This window comes from Saccostrea echinata, unplaced genomic scaffold (genome assembly GCF_033153115.1).
Source record: "Saccostrea echinata isolate AGI-Se365-2 ecotype Australia unplaced genomic scaffold, CSIRO_AGI_Sech_v1 ptg000030l, whole genome shotgun sequence".
NCBI lineage: Eukaryota > Metazoa > Mollusca > Bivalvia > Ostreida > Ostreidae > Saccostrea > Saccostrea echinata.
This window is the reverse complement of record NW_026889779.1, coordinates 28,979,925-28,999,633: the sequence shown is the minus strand read 5'-3', so window position 1 is coordinate 28,999,633 and position 19,709 is coordinate 28,979,925. Positions and strand designations below refer to the sequence as shown.

Genomic DNA, 19,709 nt, shown 5'->3' with positions numbered 1-19,709 from the left:
TGTTTGATCTATCAAGTTTGAGATATTTGATATATTATGTACAAGATTTGATATATGAAGTTGATATGCTTGATATTTGAAGTTTGAGATATGACTTTGATTTTGAACAGTTTGTATGTTGATTTTGAACAGTTTGTATGTGTGCTGACCCTCCGCGGTAAACCCGGGACGGTTAGACTTTGAAACACACATGAAGTTTGAATTTGGTGGGATTGCCCAGTTGAAATGGCATCCCACAATGTTTGTATTTTCTTGTGCCACGGCCAATACTCGCCACAATAAATAAGTATAAATTCTTTACTGAGTTTTGTGTCATTTTCTGTGTATAAATAATAGCATATATTTGTGTATACAAAATAGATGCCTTTATTTTACGAGAAAAGTATATTTGCAGGGACCTACATACTAGTATATAGGTCCCTTATACATTGGCTTTTAAGAGTCGGGCTTGGATGACACAGCAAGTATCTATATAACGGGTCGGGTTTGTTCTTCACATTCCTTTCTGCTGAACCTTTCAAAGGTAAAGACGCACAACAAATGCTTGCAAAAAATACATCTAATTTTTGCTTTGTAATTTTAACCCTCCCTCCCACCACCTTTATTAGAATTTTTTGTTTTCTAGTAAGGTAGGATTTTCTGCTGCTTGGTTTTTGCTTTATTTTGCAGTGAAACAGCTGTGATCTTGACGTCCGAGATGAATACCTTGTACCTATACAGAAAACCATCCCGGTACCTTCTAAAGGAAAAGTGAACGTGAAGAATTTGCCGCATCAAGTCCATTGCCAGCTGAAACGTTTGTGCGGAACGTGCATTCAACTATCTCTGTGCAGTATGCTAACGTCAGAACGCAATAGTGTTGCAAACTCGGACCAAATTTACTATCGTTTATAAACTGAATTGGTAGCATACAATCTATTAAAGGATTGATAGTTTGAACTTTAAAGGTAATTGTCGTGGCACTTTCTGAAGGAGAACTCTTTAGAGTGAAGCATCTGCGCACACCAAGTCAACTGATAACTGAATATTTGTGTGAAACTTGTACTGAACTGTCACCTTGTTGATATGCTAATGCTAGTGTAAACTAAGCTAATAAGCTTACTCTTGGTGACAGTGATATATACTTTAGAGCTGTAATATATAGTACAACTTTGAAATATGAAAAAGTTTGATATTTGAAGTTTGAGATGTTTGATCTATCAAGTTTGAGATATTTGATATATTATGTACAAGATTTGATATATGAAGTTGATATGCTTGATATTTGAAGTTTGAGATATGACTTTGATTTTGAACAGTTTGTATGTTGATTTTGAACAGTTTGTATGTGTGCTGACCCTCCGCGGTAAACCCGGGACGGTTAGACTTTGAAACACACATGAAGTTTGAATTTGGTGGGATTGCCCAGTTGAAATGGCATCCCACAATGTTTGTATTTTCTTGTGCCACGGCCAATACTCGCCACAATAAATAAGTATAAATTCTTTACTGAGTTTTGTGTCATTTTCTCTGTATAAATAATGGGAATATCTTTTAAAATCTGCTTAATAACAACAGGCCCATGATTAGTATCTTATAAACAAGCACCTGAGAAGTCATGTATAGTAGATTCCAATTTGTTCGAATCATGAGTTCTGGGGCAGGAATTGGTCCACATAAGATGGTCTTAAGAAAAAAAAAGTCTGCAAACATCACATTTCTCGATGAAAGCAGGGCTTAAATATTAAATGTATTTATATAGAAGCATCTAAAAAAAGGTGTATTTAGCCAGGGCGTTGCCACAATTAACACAGTTTTACATAAGAATATATAAGAAAAATCTTTCATAATCTTAATAAGGCTAACAATTTTACATCAGAGTTTATAGGAAAAATCTTTAATAATTTTTAAGAACAGAAGGACCACAGTAAGTCTGTTTGACATGTATTTGTTAGCATCACAGTTAGTCTGTTTGATATGTATGATAGTCTGTTTGATATGTATATGTAAGCATCACAGTTAGACTGTTTGATATGTATTTGTAAGCATCCTCGTGTAGTGCAGATTAAATTGTTCAATGATAGAGTTCCTAATTATGATTATCCTTATCACAATCAAATATTGTCAAATAGACAAAAAATTCAGAATTATAAAACTCTTCTTACATGTACGTGATACATATACACAAACATTATAAATTGGAGCTAGAGTAAGGACACACAAAGAATTTATATACAACAATACTTTATCATTTAACTTAAAAGTTAAATGCAAGTTTTTGATACCTTGAAGATTTCCATTATAAAATTGTGTTGTGCATGCCCAACACAACAAATTGTGTTAACATCGTTCACAAACCGAAAGTAGAGATTAGCGATACATGTACTTTTATCACATGCTGTGGACGTGTTTTATTAACCACAATGGCGTGTGTAACTGTTATTGTGTTTTTGGCGTTTTTAGTCCACATAGTAGGAGTCTTAACCCCGGGGTGGATGAGAACCGTTCAAGATGACAGTTCTACCGGGGAGTATAATAGTACCAATGCTGGTCTTTTTTATGTTATGAGATGCACAAACGAAGGGTGCATAACTAAAACTATATATGAAGATTCTCCTAGTCTTGCTTATCAGGGTATGTTTATTTTGAATAGATTTTACGAGAAAGCATTGAATCGGCATTGTCTTCAATGCTCTCTCTTCAATATAGAAAATGTTAATTTTAGAATCAGAGGTTTTGGCCTTATTTTTATGAGGCGCAGTTTTAGTATTTTAAAAGCATTTTTTTAAATAAAAAGAATACTGCTATAAAGAAATGAAATTTGTTATATCAGTATATAATTTTCTGTAATCACAAAATGATTCTTTTGACATCAGAAAATAGAGCTTTTGAATTCAAAAATGATTTTCTGTAATAGAAATACAGACTTTGGTGTCATCTAGAACATCCTGTTCTAGCTCACCTGAGCTGAAAGCTCAAGTGAGCATTTTGTCTGTTGTCCGTCCGTCTTTTTACATATTCGACTTCTCCAGAACTACTGGGCCAAAAACGTTTGACAGCTTCTATACATAGTGTAGATTCAAGTTTGTTCAAATGATGACCCACGGGGTAGGTGGGGACCACAATGGGGGATATAGAGTATAAAGAAAAAAATCTTTAAAATTTTTCTTCCCAAGAACAGCAAAGCCATGTATAGTTATATTGATATGGAAGCATCTTCAGGTAGTGTAGATTCATATTTGTTCAAATGGTGACCCGGCCCCAGGGGTTGGGTTGGGCCACAATGGAGGATAAAAGTTTTACATAGGAGTGCGTAGGAAAAAATCTTTAAAAATCTTCTTCTCAAGAACAGCAAAACCAGGATTAGTCATATTGATGTTGAAATATCCTCAGATAATGTAGATTCATATTTGTTCAAATGATGACCCCCGGGGTAGGGTGGGGCCACAATCAGGGATCAAAGTTTAACATAAGAATAATATGGAAAAAAAATCTTTAAAAATCTCCTGTTCAAAATCAGCAGAGTCATGATTAGTCATATTAATATTGAAGCATCCTCAGGTAGCGTAGATTCAAGTTTGTTTAAATCATTACCCCCGGGCATAGGGAGGAGCCACAATGGGGATAAAAATTTTACAAAGGAATATATAGGAAAAATCTTTTTAAAAATCTTTAAAAATCATCTTCTCTAGAAATACAAAGCCATTAGTTATATTGATATGGAAGCATCCTTAGTTAGTGTAAAATTCAGGTTTGCCCCCCATTCCATGCACCCCTAAGTAAACTTTTCAATACTGAACTGGTTTGTGCTTTTTCCTAGTCAATGTTCTCAGGCGAGCGATGTTGTCGATGGGCCTCTTTTTCTAACTAAAATCTGATAATTGAAATCGGATAAGAAATTATTTTCCTATATCACAGAATATAGATCTAACAAATACATGTTAATGGAGCCTCATATTGTTTTGCATTTTATCTGATAACGGATGTTTATTTGGGTGTATTCATCAAATCAAGGACAATTCGAACGGCACTGCTTGAAATATGTTTTTTTTTTTAAATTTCTGATTTCATTTCAACGATATATTATGTCATATTAACAAGTATATGGCTTTCAGTAAATGACATTCCACAATTGGAAACATGCTCAATTTGAGTAGAGGTAGAGAAAACTAACCTTCGTTTTGTGTGTGAATATTTGCATTTTTTTCATTGTGAATGTAAATTTTAAAATATACTAATAATTAAACAGACGGTGTTTGAAAAAAAAATATCTAAGATTTGACCACTTTTTATATATTACATCTTCTTCCCGAGAAGAATGGGTTAAATAGGATAATAAACAGAGTACTTTTCACTAAAATGTGTCTAAAATGATCTATTACGCAGATATTGTACAAAACATAAGATTGTGCCCCATAATTTGTGGGAAGAAATGGAAAAAATCTAGTTCACGTTAAATTTCAAAGACTAAAGAGAATGAAACATTTTCCAATTTAACGATTCCTTTTTTTCCTTTGAAAGGTGATGCTTTATACCCCAGAAAAGTGGCCAATGAATTCCACGCCAGTCTTGCTGTTCTGTTGAACCTTTTAGGATTGTTCTCCACACAATGTGCGGCTAGAAAAAACAAGGGAACAGCTAAGATGGCACTGATATCTATTGTACTACAGGCTTATTCGTGTATGTATTCTGTAGAATTTTCCTCTTAGATAAGTAGATAGATTTACAAATATAGTAACCTTCACTATATTTTCTTCGTTATTATTTCCTGTCAGTGTGAAACTTTGCTCCTCTTAAGATTTGTACCTGCAAAAACCATTACAGATGGAAAGTATGAAATAATGAATAAATGTAAAAAAAAATAGCATTTTTAAATTTTTAAAAAATATTAAAAACTTTGTTTGAAGAAAACAACTTGTTAACAGTTTTCCAAGGCAACTCTTAAAACTATTTAGCTGCTAGAATAGATGAAACAAATGGAGGAGACAGTTGATATGTTATTGATCTTTATCTCTATATTTGCGACACACAGCAGGAAACATGAAAATTGTTATCTTACTTAAATATTTTCTACATTTTTTCTATGCCGTATGCACACATTATCCCTTATACCAGGTGGATTCTGATTTGAAAAATTCTCGGAGCGAAAAATGCACACAAACAATTTGAATCTATAAGAAATATTCAACAGCATTTGAATAAATTTTGCTTTCAAAAGAATCTCAGTGTGTTGTTCTAAGGATGGCGCCACTGTTGTTTCACTTCTTATTAATCATTTTCCTTAGAGAGTTCTTAAATTTGAACACATGTACCGGTATCTCAAAAATGAATGCTTTATATGAAGCGTAAATGAAATTCTTTTTCTTTCTGAAGGAGTTGAAAATGTAAAAAGTAAACGTTGCTTCCCTATTTGAACCATCCTTAGACCCAAGTTATGACTAACTCGGATGCTTAAAATTTGATAATTAATGTTGCTGTTGCTTAAAATATATATATTTCTACATATTTTTATATGAGTAAGTTTCATCGCTATCATGGACCTTTTTGAGTCTTGTTCTACACTTTTATGCTTTTTTTTAAGGAAATTTCCAGTGTTAATCTTTAGATCTTTAGTTACTGCAACATTACTGTCCACTAGGCAAGACATCTGAACAAAAGGGAGAGAAAATTTGTGACACATTTAACAAACAGTTATCAATCTCATAAACCCAGCTAGTAAAGAATACGACTCGAACAGGGCAAAAATATGTAAATGTAATAATATTAACTTAGCAAGTCATAAGGGCTTGAATCTTTGCTTCAAGCCATTCGAACAGCGAAATACTGCTATGAGTTTAATTTACATGTATTAGTCTCTCGAGTCACCCAGGTATCCTGTGTCTGTCCGATCACATCCGCAGTCATGCTTGCAACATTAGCTTTTTGTTTGTTTATTACTCTCAAACCATACAATGCTACATGAGGTACATGAACACATTTACATATATACAGAATATCAGGTCAAGTAAGGAAGAGTAGTATACACTAGACAACATTGCTAACGCACCACCTAAATAAATTAACATTTTTCTTTTCAAAACTTGTTTATGATTTTTTTTTAAATATATAAGTATGTTACTTTAATAAAAAATGAGACATTTAAATATTTCAACTGGTAAATAATAACAATGTTTACTGAAGCGTAACCACTTCATAGAAAAAATTAAAAATCATATCCATACTTTTTTGGTGGAATAAATTTCTAATTTTTTCTTTGTGGTGTGTTCTTTATGTTTAAACTAATTAAAAACTCAGGAAAAAAGTTACATCGTATGCAGCTTTTGACTCTAGAAGAGCGTGCTAAGGCAGCCAGTATGGTGTCTGCAGGGGGTTCCTTTGAAGAAATTTGTGAAAAATTAAAACAATTCAAAGATTATGCATTTCTCTGGTGAAAAATTGTTGCAAATGAATTAACGATCATAAAAATGTTTACAATAGATATCGACGGCATTAAGTAAGCACGACACAATAATATCAAGATTGTTCCACAAAATTAGGGGAACCGGAAGTTGGGTGGATTTGGTAGGGACACCAAGGCACTGGATGGCTACTAAGCGATATGGTAGTCAATCAGGGTATATCATTTGTTTGTAAAGTGGGAGACTGCTCCCGTCGCAACGTCACGGACCACCATCGGTAATCACGAACTTCATATCATGGCAAAAACGTGCGCAGTGCACGTCGGGAAATTGGTTTTCGGACAAGGAGGTCCTGTAAGGGTCTTGACATGATAACAAGACATTTGTCAATCCAACTGTTTTGGAAAAGATGGCATATTTTATATACTAGTACCAATCAGGAAAATGATCAATTCCCAGATAAGAATAATAAGTGGTGCGTTAGCAATTTTGTCTAGTGTATATATAAAAAAGAAGATCATTACTGAAAACATGCCAATATCTTTTTAACAAACAAAGACAGCTTTATCAATGAGTCTACATCTGTGGTGGACATAAGGTTTTCAAATTTATAAGTATTTACATTAGAAAAATATTATCAATAAGTTTCATACGTAATGATGAAAAAGGTACACTCCATTACATGATAGAATTCGTCACCTAGAGTGCTTTTATTACATGAATTACATACTCTTAAAGATCTATCAGTATCAGTCCATCTACCAACTTCGATTGGAAGTCTGTGGTTACAGTGTGTTAATATAATTCATAAATCTTTTGGGAGTTTCTTAGGTACATTTCTCGCCCAAAACTGTTCTTAAAAGTCCTATAATTTAAACATTTAGATGAATTTTCTATGTTCATAAACCATTCTTGTGTAAATTGACTTAACAATGTTTCTTTCACAACAGTTTTTAACCATGTTGTACTTAAGAAATTTTGATTCATCCACACATACGACAGACCTCATGGATTCAAAATATCTCATACATTTCAACCATGGGTGCATAAATAAACCTTCAGAAAAGCATTTATATAGAAAGCAGTACATTATGTATGATAACGTATGCTTATGAGACGTATGACGTATTTGCTAATATATGGGTTTCAGGGAGTAACATTCCACAAATAAAGCATGTTGAGTATGAGGAGAGAGGGACTGAAAAGTAACCTCCGTTTCTGTGTGTGATAACTTGCAATTAAATTGTGACTTAGGCCGGAAGGGGTGGATGGGTGGGGGGTACATGTATATATGAAAATACATAATTATATCTTTTACAATCTTCATTACCCCTTCAACTCTGTGAAACAAACCTGAGGCATTATTCTTAACAGCAATGTGTCCTGTATTAAAATCCTGAAATTAAAGTCTGTTGGGTATGTGTTTTATTTGAACTTTTATCGTATATTCAATAAGTCTTGAAAAGAAATTTCTTCTGAAAAACATATCAATTTTTTTTGCACGCTGGTTATGGGATAGAACAATCGTCAAATAACTTAAAATTTATATTAAATCATTTATTGTTTTTGCAAAATATTGTTATTTGTTACCTGATCAAATGGAAGCTGATACTTGAGTGACTGGATCGACTAATAAACTCATAGCTAAAAATTAATAATATTAAATCATTTATTGTTTTTAAGAACTGACAAAGAATACTGGAGAGTGCAGTCTTATTTCATTTAATAATAATATGTCCGTGTTTGCTCTGCTACTATTTTGTATTGTTTAATGGACTTATGAGCTTGAATACTGTTCGTTATCTCCATATATTTCATATTTTCAGTTTTTGTAACATTCGGTTTTATTGTGGACTACATTGTGATATACATCCTAGCGAAGAGACACGAGTCTGGATATACGTTCGCCACATGCAGAACACAGACGCCATATTCCTTGATCATTACGGGAGTGGCCTTATTTATGCAAGCCTCTGTCATTACATACTTTCTTGCAAAGTTACGCCGTTTGCTGGATGAGATGTTATTGAACAACGAAGCTCCACCTCCGTATCATCTTTTGAGAAATGATGGGGGTGGCCATCAACATAACTATGGGACTTCTAACGAAACCCAACACCCGGCTCCTAATGCTCCTACAGATTATCCTAGGAACAACAATCCGTTTGAAGACAATTCCAATCAGCGATTTAGTAACGAAAGCAATGCCTGATTCTTTCTATATATTATAGCACTGAATTTGAATTCAATAAGAATACTTCTTCCATCTGACCGGATATCATTACATCTTATTACATAAGATGTTATTTCTCTTTGATTCTTCCGAAAGACATTTACTCTAACAAAAGTAAATACTTTGATACATTGATTAACTATGAAACTTTACTCGAGAACTTTAAGATTTAGGGAAAGAGTTGCTCACCAATGATATAAAATAAAATAAAATACAACAGTGAGTGATGGGGTAATCATAATTACTAATCGTAATCAGCTGTAATCGATTACAATTTGCTGTGTAATCATGATTATCAGTAACCAATTCTCTGATTACAAGTAATTGTAACATAATCGATTACCCTGAAAAGTCTTGTAATCATGATTACATTTTGATTACTTTATCATTACAATGGTAAAAAAGAAGTGCATAAAATCATATTCATTGATGATGTTCATGAATATTGTTCAGTCTGCAATTTTGTTTATGCGCAAAAATTATTATATTTATAAGCTATATATATAGCTTTATCTTCTATTCTTGCCTTTAGGTATATTTATTATCAAGTCCATTGACCATACTTTGAGTGAATCCTCTCAGCTACTAGTTATATTAAATGGTCATTTTCAAAATGCTTTTAGCAGCTTAGCAATTTGCCTAGTGTGACTAAGACACACATACTGAGGAAAATGAATAAAGGTTAATTTCAAAGTTTGACTTTCTGTTTCAACATGTATGTAACACTGTTTTCCCTATAAATCTTTAACTATACAACTGATTTTTTAAGTATGTACCTTAGTGATGTCATTATTTCTAAAGTCATTACTTAGTTTGCTTCACAAAAAAAAAGTTGAATTAACAGTAAAATACAGGTGTACTTTAGTTTGGTCAGCTTGGGTATGATACCAATGAACTATCGCTATTTGCCTAGTCAAATTGTTTGTTCTAGTAAAAATATCTAGAACAATAGGTAGTTTCATTAAAACGTTAATCACTAATATTAACATGGTCAATTAAATATATAACAGTTCTTTGTTGAATCCTTATATCTCTAATGTAATTGTAAGGTCTAATTTGATGGGATGATTTAGTGGTATATTTGTTTTGTTTTTTTCAACAGAAACAGAAATATGCACTTATATATGAGACAGAAATCAAATGATCAGATAAACCATCTATGGACATGTAACCAAACTTTTTTTTCCCAAAATCTAAAATGTGAATGATATTAAATGCAATTAAAAAGTGTGCAAAATGAACATTGATTTTAAAATACATGTATAAAAAACTGTTAAAAAATCTGTTTCTTTCCCGAACATTAAACAAAAATTCATAAGAAAAAAAGCTTTTTAAAACAGAATGTAATCTAGAGTAATCACAAGTAATCAGATGTAATGAAATATAGAGATAACGAATAGCACTCAAGCTCATAGTCCATCCAATGAAATATATGAAGATAACGAACAGTATTCAAGCTCAAAAGTCCATTATACAATACAAAATAGGAGCAGAGCAAACACGGACCTCCAAACATCAGAGGTGGGATCAGGTGCCATGGAGGAGTGAGCATCCCCTGCCGACCGGTGTCGCATAATATTTGGTCCGCCTCGTTTAAAGGTCCGGGGGGACCTAATACGATATCATATAAGGTCCGGCCTGCGCCTATAAGAAAAGGTCCGCCTTCAGTACATTTGATTGTTTAGTGTCTTTTTTACCCGAATATGTTTAATAAATGATATAGAATTTGATTTATTTTTTTATTTATTCATTCAACTGTCTTTCCTTGTCTACGAAACAAAAAGTAAGGCTAGCTGAATAAACGAAAATGAAAATGAAAGTACTTGGGAGGTGGATGATTGTCCGAAGATGTCGGAAACTATTTGATTTTACAAATTTCTTTTGTGAAAGATACATATGCAGTACTCAGTACTAGAGTGCTTGAAGTTTGGGACATTATGGCTATGAATGGGTTGCTGAGCGAAATTATAAAAAAAAAACTTTGTAAACAAAAAGAATGAAAAATGGTTGCCGAAATCTTACCGACTACCAAGCATACAGCGTGCTGCATACTTTCCAGTAAAGGTAAGTTATTAAATATTTTTATCTTAATATGACCATAGCAATAGTTTTACAGAATAGTTTTAACAGTTATATATATTTATATTGAAATTGACGAATGAATTGTTCGCCGTATCTGAAAACGAGCCGCTTCGGGTAACCCTGTAACCTGTTCCTACAGCTGAACTGGGCTCATGTAATAACACCAACTTTGGACAAAAATCATGATTACTGTCAAAACAGTTCTCTTATAATCTTTTCCAGCTGATTTAAATTACTTTACAGTTTAATTATGTATAAATTATTGTAAATCTATTTACTACCTAAATGCACCTAGCCTTTAAAAATATTCACATAGATCATATAACCAGACATGAACTCTTTGGAGTCCTCTTAAATTTTACCTTTCTTTGATTATCAAAGGACAATTAACTATTATGTACATATGTTAGACTTTTGCTTGGCTTTTGTTTTTAATTGCATACTCTCAACAAAGTCAAATGTAATTGGTAATTTCAGTCCTAATTTTCGTTTACCTTTCAAAAATTGAGTATGTTTCAAAGTTTTTCAAACACTGTTGAATCTAAATGTTTTTTTTTTGTTTTTTCTTAGGGATAATTTTACTTTTACATCACATACTACAAGCTTCTGTTTTACCTAACATTATTCATATATTATTGATAAAGACACATCTCCCAAAGAAAAATCACCAGCTCAAAAGGAGATATTCCACAGATTAAGACCCTCCCCCCTGATTTAGAACCCTCCACGAAATGAATTGTATAATAGAAATTATCAATTTTTTCGTTGATCATACATTATATAGTTCTTAATTCATTTTCCCCTTTTTGAGTTATTTTTCTTACCAAGATAAACTTATATACTTGCACATTTGTATATCACATTTGAAAAATTTGCATACACTGGCTTTAAAGAGAAAAGTAGAGGGTCACAGTGACTGGATGACCAGGTAATGACAGGTAGACTGTACACTATATCACCTACCAAAAATCCCAAAACCCAGTGTTGTTAAAACAACATTTATGTGAATTGGGGGTAGACTTGACTTTGTTGACAGGCTTGTAGCTCCCAGTATCCTTTGTGTTTTCATAACAATTGCAAATTGTTGGTAAACATTATATTTTTTGATCCAATTAAAATTTAATTATTTATCACATGACTTTCAAGGGTAGAAAACAGTTGTCTCAGTTGGTTTCTTAAGATTACTGCAAAAACCCTCTAGGTATCATGGAGGCTCTCTACAATGTTAGAGATTACCTCTCTACCAAAAAATACCCAGCATCATCTTCCAGCAACCAGAAACGCATCATCAGAAAGCAAAGTTTAGGCTATGAGTTGAAAGATGATCAACTTTATAAAGTGAAGACAACTAGACAAGGGTAATATATATATTGCATTTTTTATGATATTCCTTAAGATTGCTCATGATTAAGCTCAAAATACCTGTACACTCCCTAATTATCTTAGATTTTAGTCACTTAATTGTGTCAATTAAAGTTCATATTTTCATCAGTTCTTTGCTAGGTAAAGGGGACTATAATTTAAAACATGTAAAAGGTAAATTTTTATTAAGTATTTTATTATTTATTATAAATAAGGAAGGCCATGATTATTGATTATTTTAAAATAGAGAAGCACCCTCAGATAGTACAGTTTCAAGTTTGTTTGAATCATGACCCCCAAGAGTAAAGGATGGGCCCACATACAGTTTACATGGAAATACAAGTAATTATGTAGAGGAAGAAAAATTTTCTTCTTGTCCCCCTGGTGTTAGGAATGGGCTACAACAAATTTACGATCAAAGTTTTACATGGGAGTTAATATATAGGAAAAAAAATTTTCAAAGCTTCTTGAAAAGAAGAGCAGGGAAAATTAGTCATGCAAGTTTGCATCCACATATGAGATAGATTCAAGTTTGTTTAAAATATATAGTCCAGTTGGGGAGGGGATCACAATAAGATAACAAAGTTTTAGAGGAAAGAAAATCTTTTCAAAGCTTTTTATAAAGAAGAGGAGGGTCATGATAAATGATAGTAATATATGCAAATATTGCAAGCCAACATTCAAGGTCATTTAATTTCAAGCGAAGTTTCTTAAGATCATGGTTCCCAGGTTCATGTGGGACCACCAGAAAAGATCAAAGTTTTAGTTGAGATTATATAGGAAACATTATTTTAAAAAAAATTTCTCAATATGCGAGCACCCCCAGGTAGTGTATAATCAAATTTCTTCAAATCATGGATCCAATGGGCACTAGGTTGAATCTACAGTATATATGATCAAAGTTTTATTGAGAATTTGTAGGAAATATCTTAAAATTGCAATCTCTTCTCATGATCCAAGGCAAAGAAATTGTTAATAATAAGCGTCATTCGCATCGCATGGCATGTAATGTAAATTCAAGTTTGTTCAAATCATGACCCCAGATAGGAAAATATTTTATAAAAAAATTTTCCTTCTATATTATGACAGGGTCGATTGATATGTCATATTAATGAGCATATTTGTACCAAACAGTTTAGATTTAAAGTGCTTAAGTCAAGATTTGGGCCAAGAGGAGCCCGAGGGTTAATTAGGCTGCAATAGGGTATCAAAGTTGCATTCACAAGAGAAAAATAGAAAAAAAAAGATACAGAAAGATATAGAGAAGCAATACAATAACTAGTGTGCTATGTAAATCTTTCATCAGAGTTAAACATTGGCATTTTTCACATTGTTCATAAATGAATCTTGTAGGTTTAATTAGTTATATTATTGACTAGTTTATTTGTATATGATTATGTTTATAGCTCACCTGAGCAGAAGGCTCAAGTGAGGTTTTCTGATCAAAGGGTGTCCGTCTGTCGTCTGTCATCTGTCTTCTGTAAACTTTTCACATTTTCGACTTCTTCTCAAAAAACCACCAGGCCAATTTCATCCAAACTTGCCACAAAGCATCCTTGGGTAAAGAGGATTCAAATTTGTTCACAGGAAGTGCCATGCCCTCTTTCAAGGGGAGATAATAAAGAATTCATGAAAGTTGCATCTTTTAAAAATCTTCTTCTCAAGAACCACTGGGCAAGAAAAGATGAAACTTATGTGAAAGCTTCAATACATACTCTAAATTTAAGTTTGTTCATATCATATTCTGCCAGGGGTAGGACGGGGCCACAAGAGGGGCTCGAAGTTGGCTTTAAATAGAAAAAAAGAACAAATTAATTAAAGCTTGAAATTGAATTTTTTTCATGCCACAGTTTTCATTTCATGTGCATCTCAATGTGATTCAGTGTTCTTAGTTTACTTAGGATTATAAAGGAAGATTATTTTGTCTCAAGAACAGCCAAGCCATTATAAGTCTTATTTATACAAAAGTATATTCGGGTAGTGCAGGTTCTAATTTGTCCAAAACATGCTCCCTTGGAGTAGGGCTGAGCCATAAAAGAAGAACAGACATATACATAGAAATATAAAGTTATAAACAGATAAAGGGAAAAAAATTTAAATTCTCATGCCTTGATTAGTCAAAGAAAAGGCCAGTCTAAATCCTCAGTTACATTGTAGTGTAGATTCAAAGTTGATCAACGTCATGCCCCCCCCCCCCCCCCCCTTGCTTGGATGGTAGGTTGTGACCAGTTTTGTAGTTTTTATATGCTTTTCAATGTCCTTACTAACTAAGGTGCTAATGTGGCCCACGTTTTTAGCTCAGCTGAAGGCTCAAGTGAGCTTTTCTGATCAAAATTTGTACGTTGTCTGTCGTTGTCATTGTTGTCGTAAACTTTTCACATTTTCATCTTCTTCTCAAGAACCACTGGGCCAATTTCAACCAAACTTGCCACAGAGTATCCTTGGGTAAAGGGGATTCAAGTTTGTTCAAATGAAGGGCCATGCCTTCTTCCAAGGGGAGATAATCATGAATTCGTGAAAAATTAATGGCATCATTTAAAAATCTTCTTCTCAAGAACCACTGTGCTTTAAAATATGAAACTTATATGGAAGCATCTTCAGGTAGTGTAGATTCAAATTTGTTTAAATTATGACCCCCGGGGTTAGGGTGGGGCAACAATGGGCGATCTAAGTTTTACATAGGAATATATAGGAAAACTCTTTAAAAATCTTCTTCTCAAGAACAGCAAAGCCATGATTGGTCATATTTATAGGGAAGCATCCTCAGGTAGTGTAGATTCAAATTTGTTCCAATCATGACCCCTGGGGGTTAGGTTGGGGCCACAATGGGTGATCAAAGTTTTATATAGGAATATATAAGAAAACTTTTTAAAAATCTTCCTCTCAACAACAGCAAAGCCATGATTGGTCATATTTAAAGGGAAGCATCCTCAGGTAGTGTAGATTCAAATTTGTTCCAATCATGACCCCCAGGGGTAGGGTAGGGCCACAATGGGCGATCAAAGTTTACATAGGAAAAATCTTTAAAAATCTTCTCAAGAACAACAAAGCCATGATTGATCATATTTATATGGAAGCATCCTCAAGTAGTGTAGGTTCAAGTTTGTTCCAATCATGACCCCCCAAGGGGTAGGGTGGGGCAACAATGGGCGATCAAAGTTTTACATAGGAATATATAGGAAAACTCTTTAAAAATCTTCTTCTCAAGAACAGCAAAGCCATGATTGGTCATATTTATAGGGAAGCATCCTCAGGTAGTGCAGATTCAAATTTGTTCCAATCATGACCCCTGGGGGTAGGGTGGGGCCACAATGGGCAATCAAAGTTTTACATAGGAATACATAGAAAATAGCCTTTTAAAATCTTCTTCTCAAGAACATTAAAGCCATAATTTTAGTCATATTTAATAAATGGAAGCATCCTCGGGTAATGTAGATTCAAATTTTGTTTAAATCATCACCCCCAGGAGAATAGAGCGGCCATAACAGGGGATCATAGTTATACAAAGGAATACAAATGATATTTCAATAAAAATTGTCTTCTTAAGAACAGCATAGCCATTATTTGTCATATTAATTCAAAAGCATCCATTTGAAGTATAGATTCAAGTTCAAATCAACACCCACCCACCCCCTCGAACCACTTTTATATCAAAACTTTTCAAGACTGAACTGATTTCTGCTTTTTCCTAGCCAGAGTGCTCAGGTAAGTGATGTGGCCCCTGGGCCTCTTGTTGTTATTTCTTTGCTTTTACTTTGATCACCTGAATTCCAAGCAGCTTTATTATGTTAATATGAAAACAAAAGCAGCAGTTTGATATTTTTGTGCCATTTTCACCTAGTTTTATTTTCACATTCTTAGACTTTCGTATACCGGTATTCAAAACTTGTCAGTGGGGGTATTTGTGTCATTCAGACTCTTTTCATTTCTTATATTTACTGAAATTTACATTCAACATGATTGTATTTTGTTTATAAATTGTGAGGAAAGCTACGGGATTCAAACACCATAACACGAACAGGGGGTCAAAAGGTTAAAGTATACGTTTTATTTTGACTTCACAAATGTTGAATGCTGTGGAAGTGCAACGTCATAAGGGAAAATCAAAATTCACGCTCACATTGAACAGAAGCTGTAGCAACGGCTCTTCCATTAATTATAACTTACCCGAAGGATAATACAGGGATTTTGAAATATAAATCACACTTGCAGTCAAGGCAAGGAGTTAAAAAATGTAAATATAAGCATTGAATCATTGTTTTTTGAAAGATATAGTCTCATAACTTCAACGATGTGTGCAAACAAATTTTCATAATGCGCTAACATGTGTAACTCAATTTGTTTGCACACCCCGTTGCAGTTCTGAGACTATATCTTTCAAAAAATAATGATTCAATGCTTAAATATAACCTCCCCTTACGAAAACTTTTAAAATATCTGTCACGGAACAGCAAGACAATGATGAATGATATTTCTCAATAATTTGCAGGGTTCTTGACAAAGTGCATACTGTAATTATATTAAAATGGGTTTCTTTAGCGGGGTATTAAAAGTGCTAGTTTAAAGGTAGGCCATTGATATTGGCAGAACTTTTTTTGGCAAAGACCAAGTTCCATAACATTGCAAAGTAAATAAAGCTCATCTTCTAGATGAGTTTTTAATACATTAAGTTTAGTTTCAAATACAAATTTATTAGGCAAGGGACAATGCAAAAACAAGCTTGATACCAGATTAAAGTTATGTGTTCAAAGTTTTTTCTTTATTCAGTATATATTGAAACTTATTTGTGAGCGAGAAATATTATCCACGAGTTTCGCAACCTTCTTTTACTCAAATATTTCTTGTTGCAAACCGAACAATCACTTATGTATTTATGTAGAATGTTGCTTCAGTCATGAAAATTAGTAGTTGAAGATGGATTGCAAACTGAAGAATCGTGAGTAAAAGATTGTCGTGAATAACAATTGGTTTACAGTATATACAAAGGTTCAAATTTAGTGATTAAAAATTTGTGCTAACGGGTAATTAAAATAGGCTAAAGTTAGCATTCTGCTAGAAATTACTCTATACGTGTCATTTGAGTAAATTAGTCTCTTGGGGCAGGTTGGGGCTATTATAGTTAACCAGAATTTTACAATGTATAAGTAAAAACAAATCCCTTCAAGAGTTGCTGAACAACACTATATTTATGTGCAGAAATTGAGTTGTGTGGATCTAGTTTATATTTTCCGAAGTATGGACCATTGGATAAGGGTTGTGTATTGATACTAGCAAATAAAATATATAAAACGGGTAGATATAGGCAAGTTTGTGCTCTGCATTTTTTAAAAAAACAAAATGTACCTTAAAATTGATGAAAATTTGCAAAAACATCAGCAAATTTTTAAATTGACATATTTTGTGACTTCCTGAAAACCATAAATCAGAATCGACATATGCATTTAATAACAAGTGTCTCAGGCTGATACAGGATTATTTTCTTATTATATACATGTGTACTGTGATACTTTTAACTGTATTATGGTATGCATTGCAATAATTAAGATTATAATGATCTTTTCTAATTTGCATGTATTACAATGCAGAAAGAAAACAGCTTTGATAAGTAACTCCCAAAAGTTTTTTATTGAATTATATAATAACAGAGCTATGTCCCAAATTGTACCCAAACAACAACTATTGTATAACAAATCTTAATTAAGTTCAATCATTGCTGGTATATTGGTACTAGAAAAACATTTCGCAATACAATATTTTTTGTTGTCAAACATCAATACACCTGGATATTGGTGTGCTTGTCCAGCCTTAAATGTGTATACTTAAACCCTTCTACTTATACCCCAGCTCTAAAGGAGGGGGGTATGCTGTTTTACCCTTGTGTGTCTGTCTGTCAGTTGTGTCTGTAACAATTTTTGTTGTAGCAGTTTTCTTAGCAACTACTCATCACAGTTGCTCTAAACTTTAGCACTTTCTTTGTTTAGGCATGCCATTTGGTGGAATTCATTTTTGTAAGAATCCAATGTCAACTTCCTTTTTATCTGTGCTTCTGTCAGTACAATATGTAACAATTTTTTTGTCAAGGTTTTCTCAGTAACTTATCATTTCAGATGCATTGTTTAATGTTGTTGTATTTATATAATAGTGCTGTACTTTGCATGCACTAGATGCCTTTAATAGTAGTCAGGGTTTGACGCCTGGTGCACGAGCTGGGGGCGAGTGCACTTTGTGTCAAACCCTGACTACTATTTAGGCATAATGCATGCAAAGTACAACACTATTGTTATTATTATGCTGACTGCTGTATAAAAACGACAACATTTTCTCCATTTCCAATGTTTCATCACTTCTTACATTCATGTTAGTACACCCCTATTATGACGTCACGTTGTGCTACATGTGCATCATAATCTTTTTTTTCTTTAATTTTGAATGCTTCATGCATTAGGTATAATGTATAGATAAGTTCAGAGAATTTTAGTTGACTGAAGGGGAAAAAATTGCAAGAAACTATTTTAGAAAAATTATTTTGTGTAATTTATTTTTAGGTCACCTTAGTCACGGTGACCTATTGGCCCTTTCACGATAACTGTGGTACTACTCTTTTGCAGGGCAAATTAATAACGTTTAATTGGTGAAGTTTTTGTTGATAGATAATTAAATGACGTATATTAAACAATTGCTTTTACGTCATATTTCACCAAAATATATCATTTTGCCCTGCAAAAGAGTAGTACCACAGTTATCGTGAAAGGGCTAATTGCTATCTGTTTTTCTCCATTATCATGCGTCGTCCGTCGTGCTTTAACATTTAAACATTTTCAGCTTCTTCTCTGAAACCGCTCAACCAATTTCAACCAATTTTCGCATATAGCATCTATGGGTGAAGGGGGACAAAATTGTGAATTTCATGGTCCCTGCCCCCCTGGGGCCTGAGGGTGGGGCTAAAACCACCAAAATTAATGCAATCTTCAAAAATTTTCTTCTTTACTCCTGGACATCAAGCAGTCAAACTGTTGGCATCATTGTAATAAGCATTGAGCCCTCTACCAAAATTGTGAAATTCATAGCCCCAGGGTCAGGGGTTCTGGTGCTAGGGTGGGGCTATATAGATCATGGCCCCTGGGTCAGGGGTTCTGGTATTAGGGCAGGGCTCTATTGATTATATAATAGTGAAAATGCATTAAATCTTTGAAAATCTTCTTCTGTGCTCATGGGTATTAAATGAACTAACTACCAGTAAGTACATAGTTATGATGAGCATGGTTGCCTCTTCCAAAATTGTGAATTTCATGGCCCCAGGGTCAGGGGTTCTGGTGTTAGGGCGGGGCCCTATTGATTATATAGTGAAAATACATTATTTCTTTGAAAATCTTCTTCTCTGATCATATGTATTAAATGAACTAACTAAGTACCTAGTTATGATGAGCATGGTTGCCTCTTCCAAAATTCTGAATTTTTATGTCCCCAGGGCCAGGGGTTCTTGTGAAAAGGGGGGGGGGGGCTCTATTGATTATATAGTGAAAATTCATAATTTCATTCAAAATATTTTTTTTGCTACTGGTTATAAAGCAAAGAAACAAGTGTATAGTTATGATAAGCAAGGATGCTTTTACAAAATTTTTAAAACTTGTGGTCCCAGGGGTTCTATCAATCAA

At 33.5% G+C, this 19,709-nt stretch overlaps 1 protein-coding gene across 1 annotated transcript; it reads left to right on the top strand.

The window, feature by feature from the left end:
• The first annotated feature begins 2,402 nt into the window (after nt 1-2,402).
• On the top strand, nt 2,403-9,037 carry LOC133196671 (uncharacterized). Its single transcript, XM_061332530.1, has 3 exons — nt 2,403-2,613; nt 4,501-4,659; nt 8,204-9,037. Exons 1-3 carry the CDS (start codon nt 2,403-2,405, stop codon nt 8,587-8,589), a joined length of 756 nt encoding a protein of 251 aa, XP_061188514.1. The 3' UTR covers nt 8,590-9,037.
• Nucleotides 9,038-19,709: the final 10,672 nt, after the last annotated feature.